The sequence below is a fragment of the Semicossyphus pulcher genome, unplaced genomic scaffold (genome assembly GCF_022749685.1).
Source record: "Semicossyphus pulcher isolate SPU_LCO1_2020_fin unplaced genomic scaffold, fSemPul1.0.p SCAF_3, whole genome shotgun sequence".
In the NCBI taxonomy this organism is placed as follows: domain Eukaryota; kingdom Metazoa; phylum Chordata; class Actinopteri; order Labriformes; family Labridae; genus Semicossyphus; species Semicossyphus pulcher.
The window spans coordinates 7,070,978-7,091,383 of NW_027211704.1; the positions used below are offsets into that span (position 1 = coordinate 7,070,978).

Consider the following 20,406-nt stretch of genomic DNA (forward strand, 5'->3'; position numbering starts at 1 on the left):
TCAGCCAATCAGACGCAGCGGTCTCCCTCTGGATATCTTCCTCTCTGAGTGAAACTCCTCATGAAGCATCGACATGTGCAGGAGGGGGCCTGTACTGCAGTATTACACACAGTAACAGGGGGAATACACCATATAACCATCCATCTTCTCGCCGTTAATCCAGGATCCTCCAGCAGATGCTGTTTAAGGCATGCTGGGAGTTGTGGTCCCTCCTGTGTGTCGACTACAGGTTTTATTTTTTCAGATTGGCACCAAAATTTTGGAGAATCTCCAAGAACCCACGTGCACAAATTGATTAAAAAAATAAAAGCCTGATCCAACAGAAGGGTGCTTTCACACAGGGAGTTTAGTCTAGATTGGTGCTGTGTCCCATTTCCCCGTGTACTCGTTAGTGTAGTGGGTGAATTTGGTCTCTTTTTTACGTGCTGTGTCAAATCACACACACCTGTTCTGCACACACACCTGTTCTGCACCAAAAAATGAGGATCACAAAATTTTACCACTTCTTCTACAGGACTGCTTGCTCACTTGACTCCAATTCCCTTGAAGTAAATTTAAATGAACGTACTGTAAGTTTTACTTGCCCTCTCTTTCAAACGAGCTAGAAATAATGCTGCCATCCGAGTCAACAGTGTGTCCTTCCCGTCCACTACGTAGCCAAGATGGCAACCATTTAAGGTGAGATGTGTCCAGGGTTTCAACTTTTTGAGCGTTGCACTATGAGTACACCATCAGGGTATTTAATATCATTACAACTGTGTTTTTAACATAACAACTGAGCTGATATTCAGTACAACAGTACGACCCTAAGTGTGATATTGCTTCTATACAACAGCTTTTTAAGCAGCATATAGTAGAAAAAATAATGAGCAAAAAACAGATTCTTAAATTTTGTTTATTTAATGCCTTGAAATAGTTTTCATAACACTTGCTACTTTGTGATTGTTTACATGTTACCACAGACCAGGTACTTTATATTATGAACATACAGTCTATCACTTTGTTTCTATACATCATCCAGCCAGTGAAATAAGAGTCTGTTGCCTTGGGGGCCTGTGTGATTTCTTGCTACCAGCTTCATCAATCTAGACGGAGGCCGTCTGCTGTATGAACTCACTCAGGCAGTCAAAATAGCAAATGCAGGTGTGGAAGAACCAAAGGCTGTTTAAAGGAAGTGGATGCAGTGACGCCACTCAGTGGTTATTGGACTACCATTTTGAAGCCTGAAGTTAAGCATTATGGGAGTCACCATTAGGGATGGGAATCACAGGGTAGTCACGATACGATACGTGGCCACGAGAACGTTATCACGATATAGCGATTATGCGAATTTATCCATTGAAATACATATCATCTAATATATAATGATACATCACGATATGTGATTATCTTCTCCAGCCAGTTATTTCTGTTCACGTTACCCTCATTCACGTCATAAGCGCCAACGTGAGGAGTCATGAAGTAGTGATGCGGTGAGTCAAACTCACAGGGAAATCTGTTCAGAGGGCTTTGGAGGCTGAAGTGACCATTTTTATACAGGAGGGTGGAGCAGGAGATTACAGATGCTATGATATAAGCTAGCGCTGGTTCTGTTAGCAGGGTGCATTTATAATCCATTGTAACTGACTTATTAAATGGCATGTTTATTTTGGCTAGGGAAATAAGGATCTAAACAAAATGTACTGACCAAAAAAAATGAAGAGCCAAAAAACTTAAACGAAGCATTTTTCATGGTGGTAGTGACCTGTCAATCAGGACGTAGCCACGCCCTAAAGCGTACCCTGCATTATCATCTGTTTTCCTCTGAATGGGGCCATCATTTACAAAATGAATATTAAACTGTGTTGAAGCAAATGTTTATAGTACATCAAATGAGAAGTGTGGTCACTTTGTCATAGACTTTTATGTTATTCAATTCACTGTTGCTGGCCTTTAGCAAGAATGCAGGTTAAAGGCACTTTTGCATTGGCTTCACTTTTCATATCTGGAGGCCACATCCACTTCTTTTGTATGGTAAAAGGGAAGAACGCTTAATGAGACAGTGCCACAGTTTTCATCACTTGTGCTGAACAGACAAAGACAATGAAGATTTCTGTAATTGTAGAGACAATCTAATTGATGTGTTACTGGTAATGGGCCGACAAAGCCTTATGAAGCTTTTTTTATTTGTCCTGCAAAAGGATTTTAAATTATAGCAACATTTTCATATCACTTGGATTCACCAGATTAATGTAAATGCTGCAGCAGCTCAAGGTAAAACATGAAAAACGTGTCTCGTTGATCCTTCCAAGATCACATTAAAATTATCTCGATCTTCATCTCTAATGCACAGATAAACTAAAATTATTTTAATTAACCATCAAATTTAATGAAAGAGAAACAGTTTTGTGTTTCTTGGCAGATCACTTTGTCCATTACAGGTATACTAGGTTAAATATCACTCTGATACCACCAATCTAATAATCTCACCAGCAGTCATCCTGGGATACATTTCTAACTGCCTCTGCTCTCTCTCTCTCTCTCTCTTCATCCAGCATAGCAATGGTAAAGAAGGGGGCGGGGCTTCACTAAAGGTAACTTAAGCATATGTCGTTCCCTTATTCCCTCAGAGTTTGAACTCTTAGGCATAAACTTGCTGTGTTTGAACTCAGTGACTCCCACCAGAGAGAGGTTCATACCTGTCTTTGAATATCACATCACAAGGGGCATCCTTTCCACCTTAATGTAACACACCTCTCACTCTGATTGGATGGCTCTCTGGCTCTCACGGCAGAACCTCCTGAGGTGACTCTGCAGGAGAGGACAGTCAGAGATGTCTTGGATCAACACTGGGGAGAAAAAGGAACAGTCACATGAGCAGCCTCTCCCCTGCTCTGCAGTAACACACATACACGTGTATGTAGGCTGAATTTGACCCTGCTCTTACTGTGTGTGTGTGTGTGTGTTTATCTCCTCATTCACTGAATTATCTTTTTAAAATGTTCAGAGCTGAAATGTGCAGAGGAGACCTGGCACGTTGCAGAGTACTGGTAATAACAGTGATTTTAAGGTGATGGATGTACCTGATCATGTGTGTGTGTCTGGTGTCTTGCTGCTGCAGATAATGATGATGATGATGGGTGCATCTGGATGCCTGTCGCTGCCGTTTCTGTGCTGAAGTACGGAGGCGGAGAGAGAGAGAGAGGGAGCGAGTGAGCATGTGTCAGAGTTACATACATACTGTAGAGCCTGAGCTGCGACACACAGACCTGTCTGTCTATAAATGGAAAGCACACTTACTGTTGCTGAGAAGCCGCAAGAAGCTTCTGTATGTGGAGAGTGTACAGGGATTCATAATAACATCCACCAGCCTCTGAAAGAAGATGTGGATAAAACTGTGGCAGTTAATTTCATGTTTAATAATTTGGTCGGTGCGACAAGGGTGCAATCTAATAATCTTAATTTTTCTTTCACGAGGAGGAAATTAAGCCTAATGGTTTTAATATCAGAAGACCAGACTGATTTGTAGGGGTTTGTTTCTGTTGGTGACGGTGAGCATACAGGAGAAGAACAAGGTGTGGTGTGGTTGAGTCCAAATTCCTATTCCCCTCCTCAGCGCTACCTCGAGTTTTGTTGTTCCCTCTGTTGGGCAGTGAACCTTCACAATGGAGTTACAAGAGGTAGGAGGTGAAATATACAGTATAAGAAATGGAAAATCAATTATATTTTACAAGCATGGGAATTATACTCAGGAACTGGAAATTACCCCTCTGTCACTCACAAATCATTAATACAAAATTCTATTGACATCTTGAATAGTGATCTTTTTTTCATTTATTTTATTTATTACATTTATAGGGACAAGTATGAAGTAAGTCCTTGTAGCATTAAAGCATAGGTTATTCTCTGTGCACCACTAAGTGAAGTGGGAGATGTAGTTCTGATACAGTACAGTTGACATTGCACCAAGCAACACTGGCATAAAGCCGCCCCAGTGTGTTTTTACACTGTGTTGCGGAAGCAGAAGACGTGCAACATGTAAACAAATGTGCACACACACAGCTCTGTTCCGCCCTGCCCTGCCGTACACTGACACCGTTTCGCCGATGGTGGCTCAGAGGCGGAATGACTTGGCCCCACCATTCCGCCTGTGCGTTTTACATTAAAGACGAGGCGTAACAGAGGCGTAATAATCCCACCTTGAACTGCCAATGTAAAAGGGGCTTATGACTGAGCTATGGGAAGGGATGAGACAGCAATTAGTTTAGGATGTGTACAGGAAGGGGCTCAGGAGATTGCCTTGTGGGGGAAACTGAACAGAGGACTGGGGGCATTATTGGGGAAAGGATTTTGTCACATACATATATGGGGCTTAATATAAGAGACACCTTTAAATATAATCCAGTCCAGTAAAACACCACTAAAGACTACAACTTTGATAATATTCATAGTCGAATTACCTTTCTGACTTACTTTATGCTTTTTGTCATTTTTTTAATTACTGATTACTGTTTTTTTCAGCTGGTTGTGTTATTAGCGTCTTCCTTGATGTGTATGTATATAATTGTCCTTTTGTTCCTTTTTAACAATAAAAAAAAAAAAAAAAACAGCTGTTGTTGGTGCCCATTTTTATATAGAATTTTTAATATAGAATAAATCTTCTCATTTAACTCTACAAGAGGTTTGCTCCGTGAGGCTAATGACTGGAAGTTGAGCCCAGAATTTATGCCTACACCAGATACCATGGCGCTATAAAGTTGACGTACAAGTAGGCCTATTGTCAGCAGTGCAGTGTTTTAAGTATTGGGCTTATGATGCCAAAATGTTGAACTATTCCTTTAAAGCCTAGATGTCTTTTCCCTGTATCCAATCTTTGTGCTAAGCATAGCTAATTGGCTACAAGGTGTAGATTGACATTATTCATTAACATTCAAACGTGAGCTTTTTCTGTTTTTTGTTAACCAGGATTCATAGGAAACTAGGCAAAAATATATCAACATTTCCAAAAATGTCGAACTGTCCCTTTAACACGCAAAGGTCCTTTCACCTGTGCACAGCCTAAGCCAACCCCATGCTGCTTGTAGTCTATTATTTAAAATACAGACATAACATAAATCTTTAGTTAAACTCTGGTCAAAACGTCTTCTAAAATGTCAAACTACTTCTTTAAAGCCGTAACCTATTATTCGTTTGAGCGTTTAGTACAGTTTGTCTATAACAGGGACCCGTACAGTTACCAGTCCAGCGCACGGTGCCCATGATTGGTCAGGCAGTCTGTGGAGCTGAGTGCGCTGATTGGTCAGATTATCTACTGCACCGGAGCGGGCAGAATAACAAATGTCTTTTCCTCACAACTTTATTTTCGTTTTATTTATTTAGTGGCTAGCTGTTAAGGCAATTTCACTGTTTGACGCTGACACGCCGTCTGAAGGGACACCATTATCAGACATTCCTAACCTCATTTTCATGGTGTTAAATGACGTTAAAATAATGTTGTGACAGCGTGACTGTGCTAGCTTAGCAGGCTAACCTGTCATTGAAATCACAGCTAACGTTTGCTAGTTATCTAGCGGTGTCTTTTTAGCTAATCAACAGCAGCAGCACCAGCAACGGGACTCAAGGTAACACGCGAACCCCATAAACTAAACAACTTGTTCACTAGTAACTGGATAATGTATACTTTTAAGCGAGAAACGAACAACCATTTTGGCCTGAATAGAGCTGGAACACATCGCTGTTGAAGTTGCCCTGCTTTAAAACTACTAAAATAATGTGCTTTTATTCTCTGAAGTCAATATTAGTGTTAAGATTGCGTTCCTTAATTCAAGGCAGTAGAGGAGCCTCAAACTTGCTGCTTATGAATAACTATAATTAGCAGAAGCAAGCATTATTCTTAAACGCTTTTTGAGTAAAGACCATTGTATGTAGCTGGTTGACTCACGTTTCTCTCTCCTCTTCTGCCCCCACAGCATGAACTATCCCCCCACAAAGCGCCTCCGAGGCCTGAACCAGGATGTAGTGACAGCGATGCCCTTCAATGACCCTTTTGGAGATGACGATGATTTCACCCAGGACGACTTGGATGAGATTGACATCATCACATCTCAGGCCATCACCTCGACAGCTGCAGATGGGCTTGGATCTAAACCAGCAACCAAACCGATGGAGCCGGCCCGTGGGTTTGCATGGTCAGCGTCTGCTGGGCCGAGCAAATCTGTGAAAAGGGCAACAAACAACCAGAGCAGAGAGAACACGTTTGGATTCAGCAGCAGCAGCAACAGAGGGAATTCTGGGATACCAAGCAGAGAGCCTCTAGGTGAGTTCACAGCTGAACTAAACATCTCTCACTGTTGTGTTTGTTGAGTTTTGCTGAAATATGCTCATATTTAAAGAACTGAAAGTGGTGCATATTTCGTCCAACAAGACTACCTGCATTATAATTTTTCCCTTAAATTTCTGCTGAATATTTCCCAAATCATTCATCAGTTTCCAGACAGATTGACAGATTTTCTTCCTTGGTAGCCACTGATGTCACTTCATTTCTTTGAAAATATTACTGCATAATAAGAACTTAAAGTGATAATCTTGAAGATCTTCATTTAAATAAATTTCTGTTAAGTCACCATCCATCACCGAATGAGGTCACACAATGGTGACTGAGCCTGTGGCCCACTGATGAAAGCCTCTGCATTTGCAGTATATAGTATTATTACAGATTGGGTGTCTGTGGCGACTTTCGCTGAAAAAAATCACAAGCGGCGCCCAGTTAGTGACGCGTTTCCATCAGCCAGCAGTGGTTGGTCTGCCAGAAAGGGTAGGCAGAGCTAAGCAGCTGCTTTTCGGGTCTCTGCAAGTGGTGCGAGTAAACAATAATCTACTATGGCTGAACAAACAAAGAAAAGATCGATGACTACAGATACAACTTCAAAAATAAGTGAAAATACAAAGAAAAAGAAACAAACTCGACGCTCAGATGAAGGCAAACAGTCTAAAAAGGAAAGCGACCATCAGCGAGGAAATCAAGAGTTACAACCGGAGCCAACCGTGGACGTCACACATGCAACACTGTCTAGATGTCAGGGAAGTGGGCTGCCACAATTACCGTTTTGTCGCCATAGGCGCCAGCAAAGAGAACGAAACCGAGATCTTCGAGATTATAGCTTTAAAGACGATGTTAAGGAAGTTACAGTTAAAAATTAAATGCCAACTGGTTTCATAATCAATCCTTTCAGTCAGTTTTAAAGAGAAAGAGACAAGAAAAGACATTCTATTCCTACTTTTCAAATGTAAGAGCTTGCAGGTAATTTTGGTCATTTATGACATAAATTAGTCACTGGGTTTTGTACTGTTGCACTTGTACAGAAGCAATTTTGAAAATGTCATTTTGGACTATGTGAAATTACGATGAGCCTTTCCACGTTTCTGACATTTGTAGAAATGATGTATTTATATTAATCAATTAATCCTGCACTTACTGTTAAAATCTGCAAACTTCTGCCTCTGCACCATCCTTTTAACAAGCAGGTGTCGGAGTGAAGGTCAATCACATGATATAGTTAGTTAAATGTTCTTTGTTGTTTTGTGTGTTCAGGTAGCAGGCAGCAGCAGTTCGGGTCAGACAGAGAAGACTCCTACAGTCAGCTGGAGGCTCAGCATGCAGAGCTGAAGAGGAAGGTGAGACTCACTGGTTTGTTAAACTTGTTGTTAAAAAATTATAACTATATGTTATACTTAAAAGTGTGTCCTGCTGAATGTGTATGTTATCAGCTGGAGGAGGTGGAGGAGGAGATTGTGCTGAAGAGTGGGGAGATCCGCGTCCTCAGGGACTCTCTGAAAGGAGCTCAGCAGGAGAAGGAGGCCCAGAGGCAGAACCAGATCCTGCTGGAGACTCAGAAACAGAGAGAGCACAGCGAGAGGGAGAAGGAGCTCAACAGGAAGGTAAGGGGTTAAAAACTCAAACACATAAATATACAAAACATACGATACTAAGAATAACTCAATTAACGAGTGTTGTGTATGTTCAGGTTCAGTCTTTGCAGTCAGAGCTGCAGTTTAAGGAAGCCGAGATCAATGAGATGAAGACTAAACTGATCAATTCAGACAAAAACAAGACGGCCTCTCCTCTGCCAAGAAACAGGTGAGTCATCATCAGTGTTACTAACAATAGATTTCATTATTTATTTACTGTTTTAAAGTCACATTCAAGTCACTTACCAAGAGTTTGTGAGGTAAAGAAAAAGACCTAACTTTACAGGTATTTTGCTTGGGGTCAAAGGTCAAATTATAGTGGAACAGTCCCAGCTGTGGCTCCAGGATGTATGACTGACTGACTGACCAGTGTGTGCATGGAGTCAGACTGCGTGTCATCGGCTCATCTCTAATCTGAGTGGCTGTTCTGCCTCTGTCTCCTCTCAGTCCCAAAGTGTTGAGCAGTCTCGCCCAGTTGCATCATGGGAGCGGCGGCAGCTCGTCCTCTCCGACAGGAAATGGATTCATCACCAAGGAGATGTTTGGAGCGAACATCCCCTCCAGAACGACGCCGGTGAAGGCACGGAGAGACGGTGGGTCACATGATGAGCGTGATTCCTGTTTGGGCTGTTGGGGTAAAAAAAAAGGTGTTTATTGTTTTTATTTTTGAGAACTTTAATTGATGTGTGTGTTTTCCAGCAGACAGGTCGTCCAGCAGCAGATACAGTGACAGACAGGAAGTCCGCCCTGACCCCTTCCTGTCAGTCAGACCTGCACACCTGCAGCACAGAGGTCAGTCAGTCTAAAGCGCTGCCCGATCAGAAGAAATAAGAATAATCTGAACAACTTTAGATTATAATCTATTTGGTTACCTGCTTCTAATTCCAGCCCATTCATACTAAAATGACACCTTTTAATAATTCATTTGATGTATTTACCTATTAATACCACTAATTACAAGTATTCAGAACTATTAATTGAGGTCAAATACATCCTTTGACACTGGCGAGTGAAGACAGCTGCTTTGTTCCGCAGAGAAAAATATCTTTGTCTTAACAGCTGACTTATTTTTAATTATAACCGACCAACAGTAGGTCACTGAACCTGCCCAAGGCTGCTGCAAGGGAATGAAATTAGCATCCTCCACCTGCCAATTACAGGGTAAATGATAGCTGTAGCAGGTAAAAAATAGGTCACCTGCCCCAATCATGACTCAGTCCTTTTTTTAATATGAATAAGTAATATTTTTTATCACCTATTCTTCAGTTAGGATCAGTCAGTCAGGGACATGGTTTCTTGATATCTTACATATATTCAGTGACCTGTAACATAAACCATATTTTATAGAGTTCGAAATATGAGGGCGTTTACAGGACAGGAAGGATCTAATGAAAGACACCATCCAGTTGCATTATGGGAAATGTAGGACCAATTACTTTTTAAGCATCGCCTAAACTTAGAAACTAAAAGTTATATTTCAGCCACTTTTTGACAGACCTTTTTTTTCTACACACAGACGTAGTTGTTTTTGTGTGTGTGTGTGTGTGTGTAATGTTTTGTGTTGTCCGCCAGGTGGCGTCCTGCTGGGGTTGCTGCTGCAGCAGCCTCTGTCTCCCAGCAGCCTCGGCCTCTCTCACCTGCTGTCTATGAGCCTGAGCGACATTAACCTAACATCCAGGTAAAAATAAATAAATAAATAAATAAAAACCTGCACTGTTACCATGACAACATGGGCAGTCTGTGAGTGTGATATGTTTAATACAGGGCTGTAATAGTGAGAGGGAAGGTGTTTGCTGCAGTATCTTCCCAAAGATGGTTCAGCCACTGTGTCATTAACACTTCTGAAGTGCCCTTGAGCAAGTAATTAACCCCCAGCCTCCTCAGTGAAGCAGCTCACTGACCAACAGATCAAACATATGATTCATGCTCGTTAAAAGTCACCCTGGATTAATTAAATAAAGAAGTAAACACATCATGTAGTGTGTTTAAACAGAAGCATCCTTGAGTTTGTTTCTGTTTTTACTTTATCATGCAGACATTTACAGGACTTTTAAATGTTTTAAATGTTGTGTTGTCATTATTTCATATTTTATTTATACACCCACATCTCCCTGTCAGGGATCATAAAAGGAATATTCTACTCATCTTAAGTCACTTAGTGTAATCACCCCCCATCAGTCACCACATGTTGTATCCAAATCCACCCAAACACAAGAACAGCAAAACGTCCTTTAACTTAAGAAAATCTGTAATATAATATAATCTGAAATTCAACTTTTAACCTTCATAAAACAAATTTTACTTTTTAGTATTTATTGCAGATAAAGCAGCAGTATTAGCCGTGGAGGTCGCATCACCAGTAGTACAGTTTGCAGCTGTTGCGTGCCTGTATGATTGCAGACTAACTAATGTGTTGTTTTGTTTGTGTGTTATGATTTCAGCGGGCTGTCAGCTGGTCTTCTGCTCCACTCTGACGCTCCAGCCAGCATCAGCGGTGGCTCGGGTGGAGCTCCCAGGGCTGCTCAGACTCCGGTCCAGAGTCTGGCTGTAACCGGACTCAACATGCTGAGTCAGAGCCGACCAGAATGTGCAGCCGGCAGCAGAAACAAAAGGTAGGCTGGCTGATTTGGACACTACAGCTGCTCTTTCCTGAAACTTTGATAACTGCTGCTCACTGAAGAATCCAGAACGGTTCTATGGAGAGCAGAGCCCTCTTGTGGCCAAATAATGTAACCGCAGCTATGAAATGACCACATGAAGGCCATGTGTTAATGTAGATTGTAAGAGGGTCATTTTTGACTAGTTTATAAGCTTGCACATTCAGCTTATAAGGAAGTAATGCTTGATAAACAGCAACAGAGTAGATGATATAGACCCGTGCTTCCATTTGTGACATCCTAATCCTGCACCAAGAACATTTTTAAGTACACTTCTGTCTTCACTGTCATATATTTAGAAGAAATAACTAATAAATATAAAAAATCATGAACCATAATCATTATTTTTTTGTGTGTAGATCGTGTCCTGGTGCCATCCTCCTCCTCCCTCTGCTGGAGCTCCACCTCTCTCGCCTGTGTCAGACTCTGGACTCGCTGCGCTCATCGTCTCCCAGAGGCAGCGGTTCAAACTCTGCGGGCTGTTCAGCTCCCGCTGCTGGACTAGGCAGACTGGAGGAGCCTGGTTTGACTGGTTTCAGCGTGGAGGACACTGGTTTGGCTGCTCTGAGGCTCCTTTACCTGCTGCTGGCCCACAGTGACGAGGTGATGACACAACAGTAACAAGGACGACACCTGTAATGACTTACTCACCAGATGGTATTCTTACAGATAAAGGTCCAAATTAGACATTTAGGGATCTCACTGTTTATAACAACACAGCACTTAATTAATGTTGCTTAATTTTTACTCGGTGTGCAATTTAATGTACATTTAAGACTTGTTGCTTAAATAAGGATGTGATAGATGCAATATTCAAGGATGAATGTCGACCTCTCCTCACTGTGCGGTCAATATCTGGAGCTGGACTAGCCAAAAAACATGACTATGTCTCTCCTCAAGTCACCAAAATACCCGAGTTAAAGATTATCCAGAAGAAAGCGCCACTCCCGAAACAGAGCTGCGGTTTTGGCAAATAAACCGATAGATTTCTGGGAATCCGGTCGTCTCAAAACTTTGAAATATCCCCTGCAGTACTTTTTTCAATATCAATTACCTTGTTAAAAATTCTTTGAATTCTCCCTCTAGAAAAAGACTCCATTCATATGCAAATCTTTTTAACCTTGTAAGTCTAACCTTTAGACAAAAGGTGTCTCATACTTCACTGAAATGTGAACTTGGTGGTTGTTTGAAGTGTCCAAATTCCACTTCTTTTAGTCACGTACTGGACAAACTTGTTGGGATTTCAAACTGATATTTAAGGAGAGCTCAACAGATGAAGTGCAGTGGTTATACTTCCCCTTACAGTTCAGACGTAGGGGGCATTTCTGTGGTGAGTTTGCATGTTCTCCTCGTGCATGTGTGTGTTCTCTCCTGGTACTCCGGCTTCCTCCCACAGTCCACAGACATGCTCCTTAAGTTCATAGGTGACTCTAAATTGCCTGTAGGTGTGAATGTGAGCGTGAAAGGTTGTCTGTCTCTATGTGTGTCAGCCCTGTGATTGACTGATGACCTTTGACCTTTGTGATGTTCTCAGGTGGTGGAGGCTGTGCTGTCAAAGGAGAGTCAGAGCAGAGATACAGACAGAAAGGTACAAACAGAAACACAAACACTCTTCTTCTTTCAACCTGATTGTCTGTATTTAACTTTACTAACTTGTTATTCAGCAGGAAGGTTCTTTATGAAGATATCAGCTTTGTCGTGTTAAACTACAAGTTGTTTTCCATAATAACATGATGAGCTTATTTGATCTTAAACCTCCCGGTCACAATTTATTTTACTAATACTCCCCATAGAAGATAAATAAAACCTAAACAGATCCTCCTTCCTCGCTGTGGTTGTAGGCTGAGCGCTCTGCTGCAGATGTGGCTCCGAGCTCGCAGAATGCCGTGCTGCCGTCGCTGTTGCGGCTCTGTGAAGCAGGGCCGGGGAGCAGTGGTGGCTCACAGAGGGAGGAGCTGGTCCTCAGTGCCACGAAGACTCTGTGTGTCCTTATCGAGAGGACGAAAGACACACACACCGACAGGTAAGCACACAAACACAACACACACTTAAAGATGCGAAAAATTTACTTAAGTTTAAGTGCCATCCAAGAAAGAGAGAGACACGTTCCCAGATCAGCAACATTACAAACAACCAGCAGCCTAAAGGTCAAAGGTCATAGTAGGTCTTTATTTTATGTCGACCTGGATTTAAGGAGATATATGATAGGAGATATGATATGGGAGTGAGTCTCTGCCTCAAGTGAAGGAGTTTAAGTATCTTGGGGTCTTGTTCACGTGTGAGGGTAAAATGGATCGTGAGATTGACAGGTGGATCGGTGCAGCATCAGAAGTAATGCGGGCGTTGTATCGGACCGTCGTGGTGAAGAGGGAGCTGAGCCTGAAGGCAAAGCTTCTACGTTCCAACCCTCACCTACAGTCATGAGCTTTGGGTAATGACCGAAAGAATGAGATCGCGGATACAAGCGGCTGAAATGAGTTTCCTTTGGAGGGTGTCTGGGCTCAGCCTTAGAGATGGGGTCAGGAGCTCTGAGGTCTGGGGGGAGCTCGGAGTAGAGCCGCTTCTCCTTCGCATCGAAAGGAGACAGTTGAGGTGGTTCGGGCATCTGATTAGGATGCCTCCTGGGAACCTCCCTTTTGAGGTTATCCGGGCACGTCCAACTGGGAGGAGACCCCGAGGCAGACCCAGAGCTCACTGGAGGGATTATATATCCCGTCTGGCCTGGGAACGCCTCGGAATCCCCCAGGAGGAGCTGGAAAATGTTGCTGGGTAGAGGGACGTCTGGGTCACCTTACTGAGCCTGAATGAAAAATTACGATATTATTGTCAATGATAAATACACCCCTTTCACACTGAACTTCACCATCATTAAGGCCGTGTTTTAATCTTTACATCACACTGAGAAATATAACATGTTTGTATACAACTTAAATCCAAATTCCCCAAACATATATTTTAGTTAATTCGCATATAACTGGTTTATAACACACTGAAAGGCAGTTGTTGGAAGATATAAGTTCTTTATGTGTTTAATATTGTTGTCTTGAACCAAGTAAAGTCAGCCCTGCACAGAGCAGTTAAGCTGTCATGAAACCCACTCTGATGAACCCTTCAGCTCACATCCTCTCTGTTTTTATCCCTTTGATTCCTCCAATCGCATATCAAAGACACACACACACACACACACACACACACACTCAAACATGATGCAACACTCACCCGGGATGAATAATGCTGGAGGTAGAGGAGTGGCTGAGCAGGGAGTGTGAGTGGGTTTATGACTTCTCTGCTGTCTGTCAGAGGTTATGTAACATGTTACTGTAAACTACCTGCAGGTTTTACAGTCACTGGTGACATAACAGGGAGTAGAAATAACTGTGGAGGGTGAACTTCTCAGAAGATCACATGTAGTTTCAGTTTGAGGAAACAAACTGCTGATTTGAACAACAGATCAAACTGCACAGGGATTAAACCTTTGACAGCTGTAGTTGCAGTTAGTTATCATGTCGGCTGCTTGTGTGCTGACCGGAAAAATAACATCACACTTTTTTAAAATCGCCGCACTAACTATTTCTTAGTTCAGGAATTGTTTTGAAGGTTATTTAATTGGTTTAAAAATAACTTAATGACCCGGCTCCATACTACTTCTGTGCTGGTGTTAAGATTTATACCCACAAGATCCCTCAGGTCCTCTGGTAGTTGCCTCTTGGTTGTTTCAGTGTAGGAACCGCATGGCTGCTTTTAGCCACTATGACCCCCGTCAGTAAAAAGGCCTGAAGAGGGACCTGAGGGAGGCAGAGAGTTTTAAAAAGTAAACTTAAAACACTTTTTTAGCTTCTTTAATCTAGTGTGTGCTCATTTTGACCTGCACATTTACTGTTTGCTCTTATTAGATATCTTCTTGTCAGATTTTTGGATATTTTAGGGTTGTCAAAATAGTTGATACTTCCATAGCGTTCGGAACGATACAATCTCTCTTATGCTCGATAGCATCAAGAGGTATTGGGAAAAAAACAAAAACAAAAACAGGTCTAAAGTCAGATTTTCAACCCGAAGCTGCCGAGCAAAACAGAGAGAGCAGCTGTGGTCGAGTGACACAGACAGGAAGTGAAGAAGAGCGAGCGCCGTTAATGTAAATAAAGCAGTGAAACAGAGAAATAAGACGTTATTTTCTGATCGTTTCACAGCGTTTCAACAAGAAACTAACACGCCTACACCTACGCACAACCCTGCAGGAATGTATAGGGGTTAGTTTTAATAGGCTGAAGGCGACTGTGTGTGTCTGTCTGCTCCGCCCTCCGTCACACCTGCAGTTCTGATACAGCAATGAACCAGCAACTGTTCTCTATTCAAAGAATGACAAATGAAAAGTTTGTGAAGTCCCATTCACGTCTCATAAAGATGCTAAAGTTACGATAGCATCTGTTCCAGAGAGCAGATCAGAGCAGAAAGACAGACAGGCAGCAGAGCAGAGAGACAGACAGGGAGCAGAGCAGAGAGACAGCCATGTTTTCATGATGTCCCGACCTGCGGACTGTTGGCTGAGCTCCGGACCACTGCCCAGCGATGGACGTCCATAAATGTCTCAAACAGCAGAATAATAAGAAGAATAAAAACACAGCTGAAGGGCAGATCCTCGGCACATACAGACACCAGCTCACACACATGATTAAGAGGGAATATTTTAATATGGGAAATGCTGCTCATTCAGCCTTTCATTATATTAACAGGATGTCACATGAGCTGGTGTATATAGTCACTTTTTCTGTACCTGCACTGTGTGAAGGTGGGAAAAATTAACACAAGAAAGTTACCTCATTTTTGTGTTCCTACGACAGGTGTCGAGTATCTTCTGTTTTTTTTACTAGTATCGTATCAATGCGACTCTGTTCCCCACAGAACTGACTTATGTGATTTTTTAATTCTTTCACTGCTGACTGGTTATTTATTAGTTTATAATCTTCACCCTCTCTTTGTCTCTCTCTCAGGTTGCAGTGTGTGTTGCCGGTGGTGTGTGTGTGTTTGTCAGCAGACAGCAGGCTGCAGACGGTTACAGAGTGTGTGTCTGTCCTCACGTCCATGTCCGACCACCAGACTCTGGCTCAGCAGCTCTGCTCTCAGCACGGTGAGGCTCCAACGCTGCTGCACTGGCTGACACTACAGTGACTTACATTTATCTGTGATCAAAAGTCATTTATCATTTTTATCTTTATTTTGCTTCATATTTACACAAACTTCTTTGCTGTTTCTTTAGACCCGTGTGTGTTCCTGAAGTTGTTCCAGTTCATCAGAAACAGACCAGACAACCAGGCAACACACACAGACTGGATTCAGCTGGACCTGCAGGTAACACACACACACACACACACACACACACACACACACACACACACACACACACACACACTGAATGAAAGAAGATAATTTAAAGTTAAAGAATAAGCACTGTGTGACGTCCCTGCCCCTGTGTACAGCGGACTGTCCCCAGCTGACCCCATCAGATAATTGGCCTGACAGTTGAGGGTCACCAGTTGATCTAGTTCACTGTGCTCCCGGCTGAACAGCTGGCCCATGTGCTTATTCTGTCTGCACCCTGCTTTGCCTTCTTCCAATTATGCACCAACCAACAGCATCAGAGCACAAATGCCACACGAGTGCATCGCTTCCTCTGTTGTTTTAATTATTCTGTTTTTTTTAATTGGTTTAAAGTTTTCTCTCGCATGTAGTTTGTGACAAGGTTACGCCTGCTGGAAACACACTTAATTCTCATTTTATACAAGTCTATCTTCTAACAACAGAGAGAGAGAGAGGGTTTGTTAAAAGCTCACACCTGTAAGATGTATAATAAAACTTTAGTCATGAAGGCACAGCAATCAGTATTATTACGTAAGACACAAGCCTGTATTTCTCGTTTCCTGTTTTTTTAGAGCAAATGATCATAACTCAGTAATTACCCTTTTTGTGTCCTTGCCATTGACTGTATATAAAGATGGACGACACGTCTTTATCTACTCCCATTGTACAAAATTGAAGCCAAAATAGCCCCCGTGACGGGCGCTGCCATCTTGCGATGGTGATGTCATTTGGAGCCAGAGTTGCGCAGTAGAGATCGGCAGGTCGAGCAGTCAAAGCCACTTCTGCTGACACACAGTTAACTTGCCAAAATAAACGGCAAAGACCCCACACGTCCGTATATTTAACAGTAGAACAGCTTCTTGTGTTGAAGCAGATATTCACGCTTATGGAAAGTTCGATAACTATTAGTGTTAGTTACATCTCCTCTTGCCGTTCCTCCTCTATGCTGCTACTCCAGAACAGAACGCTGCAAGAGCCCGATTTGTCAACAGAGCTGTCAATCATGAGGCCACACCCCCTTTTTATAGCATCAAATAACTAATTAAAAGTAAACTTGTCAGAAAAATGAACACTTGGACGTAAATCAGCATGATAAGAACTAACTATAATGACAGAAACCATGTTTGAGAAAAATGAATTTGACGTGTATTTTGATTTTATAGTTTGACTCATGTCCCATCTGTTAACATGGAGGAGGCGGGCTTTATGACCTATACTGCAGCCAGTCAGCAGGGGGCGTTAGAGAGGGTTTGGCTTTGCTTGTAGGGAGCTGTCATGTCGTCCATCTTTTTATACAGTCTTTAGTCCTGACCTGCAACTGTTATTAATTTGCTGTTGATGGAAAGTTGCTTCTCTCATATTTACTTGGGATGCAAGACAAAATCACTCCACTTAATCATCAGGATATTATGTCATGTGATGCTGTACTGATTCTCAGAAACACTGTTTTACTCTGTGTTTTCTACATTAAAAGATTTGATCCTTTTACTGTTATGAGTAAACGTTAATTTTCTTTGCTCAGAGAACATAAAGTAGAGCTTGGATGTTACATAGATTAGATTACTTAGATGTTCTGATTGCATTAAGAAAACAAAATATTATTTATCCAAGTTTAATGCAAATATGTGTTTACTTTATCACTTGCATACATCAATATGCATCTCAACATATTGGATCGTATATCCTGTGTCATGTGTCGATATATCACCAGATTCTTGCCAACATAAAATTCCTAATATTTACTTTTCTAGACTTTTTAAGTGTTGAATTTGTCTGACGGCACAATTAAAATAGAAATAAAGCAGCTTTGAGTATAAATCGACTCGGATGATATCTGATGTATATTTTACTGAATTTATGAGTTTGTGAACCAGCAGTGCTTGGCTTGGACTTTACTTGTTTGTGCGGGCTGCAGCTGATATTTGGCTTTTATTTGAGGATGTTATTTTTTTCTATTTGGGCCATTGTTGTTTTTGTGTCTCAGGTGGTGCGTTTGTTGAGCAGACTGATGATGACTCAGAGAGCAGAGAGCTGGACCAGCACCTGCCCATGTTGCACCGAGGTGAAACTCTCTGACCCTCTTTTTTTAATTTAGTGAAACTAAACTTCTGTTGCAACTTTTACACAAGCTTCTCTCTCTTCCTCAGCTGGTCCAGACGGTGGTGATTGTTTTCCATCGTCAGTGGTTGGATCTTCGTGGTTCTCAGGAGGTGACGGACTCAACAGGTCGGTTACATTTAGTATAAACTGCTTTATCCTTAAAACTTCTCACATCACCCAACAATCTGTTCGACTCTCACTCAGATTGAAGGATTTCCTGTTATTTCTTTCCTGCAGGCCTGGCCCCGCCCTCGCAGTCTCGCCCCGCCTCCTCCTTGCCATGGTGGCGCTGCCCGGCGGCGTCTCTGCTCAGAGAGTGTCTGCTGCTGCTGCACTGGCTGCTGCTGCATCACGGCAGCTTCTCAGAGAGCTGCAGGCCGCTGCTGCACATGTACGACCAGGTGATCCCGGCTGTACGAGACACGCTGAGGAAGATCCCAGAGCTGAGCGAGAGCGAGGGTACGCACAGAACTACACTTCCTGTTTTGTGACATTAAAGTATGTTTGCAGTTGTAGCATCCTCTAAGAGCTGTGCAAACTCCTAGCAGTACTTTTACTCTTTCCATAAACTTTAACATCTTGGAATGCACTTTTAGTAGCAAGCTCTTAAATTTCTACAACTTTGAATTCATCTTAATCTCTGCCCCTGTTTCCTGTCTTAGAGCTGGCTCTGGAGGAGATCTGTCGCTCAGAGGGGGACGAAACTGATGACATGGACACTGATACTGGCTCCTGATTGGCTGCTGCTACTAACTTCTTAAGTGACCAATGAGAAGACCTGAAGGAAAGTTTACTGACTCTCGATTTAGTATTTCAGAATAAGACAGAACAGAGACTCGGTGAAGTTGGGGAGAAATTAAGAGTCCGACTGAAGTGACAGGATCGCAGGATTTTCTGTCTGATGTGATTTATCATTAAAACATGAAGGTGAGAAAGTCCACATCCTGTATATCATTCTTTTCTTCCTCCTGCCTTCATATTTGTGAGGTTTACCATTTCTTGCCTCTTATTATTTGTTCGGCAGCAAGCAGAGACTTCAGGAAGTGACTTATCTGAGCCACGAAGTTGTTAGTGGTCAGTTTTTCCTCCTGGAGTCGACAGTGGGCAGAAGAAGTGTAAGACATTAATGAGGAGTTTATGTTCTGCTTGTTTAACAGGTGTCTGATAAGCTGCCTGTAGTGCCTCTATACTGGAGGATTTAATTGCACCTACGGCAATTTGATTGATTTAATTTGCTAATAATTTCCGGACCTGTGCATATCAGGCCTTTCAATCTTTCAAACAGATGTATCTATGTGGCGTTACTTATTCTCTCAGCCCGACCGTAACAAACTGATTTATGGAGCAAATTTTAAAAAGGGCTATAAAATCACAATTTAAAGCAGTAAGAATGTTCTCTTTTATATCTTATAAGTACAACACGTACTTCAGGCGTGCTGGTTTCAGTCTCTGTTGTACATGTATATCAGTAAATGAATATATATAAGGTAAAGCGGAAGTGTTTTACCGCTCTCTCTCCCTCCTCCCTTTCACCACCCTCTCCTGAATCAAGAGACCTGACTGGTCAGTTGGGGGTGTTTAGAACAGGTCGATCTCTTATCTCGAACATAACCGGCTCCGGAGCAGGTTAGGTGTTCAGCATAAGTTACCATGGTGATGTACCCCAGTAAGAAGTGAACCGCCTTCGTAGTACTGAAACTGGAGTTAACCCTGACGTTACCTCGATGAGCACAAATCCTGCTTCGTAGTATACCCCAAATACCCAGACTTTGTACCGACTGTAGGGGGCAGCAGGAACCATGAAAAACAATTGGATCATGTAGAAATGAGTTCAGGACAAGAGCATTTTGTGAAGCAACTTTATTTATTCTCAGTTGCAGCTGAAGTCTGAATACACATTCAGAAAAGGCATCCTGTCTGCTGGCTGCAGGTGTGTCGGGTTAAGGAATGAATTGAGTCTGTTATCTCAGGATAAAAACATAATTATTTACTGATTAAAATTCAACAAGCTGTGCTCATATTAGATCTTTATCTTGATATTCAATTAAACTGTAAAGTTGACACGCAGATGATTAACAAAGAGTAGATGAAAAGCTTCCCAGAAAGGGCCCACTGGCAGTTAATAGTATTATAACAGGGATGAGAAAAATTAGATGTCATGTTGCTAGAAAAGGTATTTATCAATGTGTAACTATATATAATAATGTGAGTTAACTGCTTCAACTGTTTTTATGAGCACCATAAAAACAAGCGGAAATTAGTGAATGAAGTTTAGATCCTGAGATAACAGGCCTGAAAAACATGAAAAGCAAACATGGCGGCTCTTAGCTTCCATTAAACAGTGAAA

General features: G+C 42.1%; 1 protein-coding gene across 1 annotated transcript; it reads left to right on the forward strand.

The window, feature by feature from the left end:
- Positions 1-5,514: 5,514 nt before the first annotated feature.
- Positions 5,515-18,985, forward strand: atrip (ATR interacting protein). The gene is made up of 18 exons (XM_069678830.1): positions 5,515-5,600; positions 5,949-6,295; positions 7,571-7,653; positions 7,747-7,917; positions 8,004-8,116; positions 8,395-8,540; positions 8,650-8,739; positions 9,520-9,625; positions 10,389-10,559; positions 10,964-11,207; positions 12,139-12,192; positions 12,446-12,627; positions 15,593-15,729; positions 15,859-15,950; positions 17,944-18,021; positions 18,107-18,185; positions 18,297-18,518; positions 18,722-18,985. The coding sequence occupies exons 2-18, from the start codon at positions 5,950-5,952 to the stop codon at positions 18,793-18,795; spliced, it is 2,388 nt and encodes a 795-aa protein (XP_069534931.1). The 5' UTR covers positions 5,515-5,600; position 5,949; the 3' UTR covers positions 18,796-18,985.
- Positions 18,986-20,406: the final 1,421 nt, after the last annotated feature.

Coding starts and splice junctions, on each gene's coding strand:
- atrip (XM_069678830.1), top strand. CDS start 5,950: ATGAACTATCCCCCCACAAAGCGCCTCCGAGGCCTGAACCAGGATGTA. Junction 8,541..8,649: donor GGTGAAGGCACGGAGAGACG/GTGGGTCACATG, acceptor GTTTTCCAGCAG/ACAGGTCGTCCAGCAGCAGA. Junction 18,186..18,296: donor GGAGGTGACGGACTCAACAG/GTCGGTTACATT, acceptor TCTTTCCTGCAG/GCCTGGCCCCGCCCTCGCAG.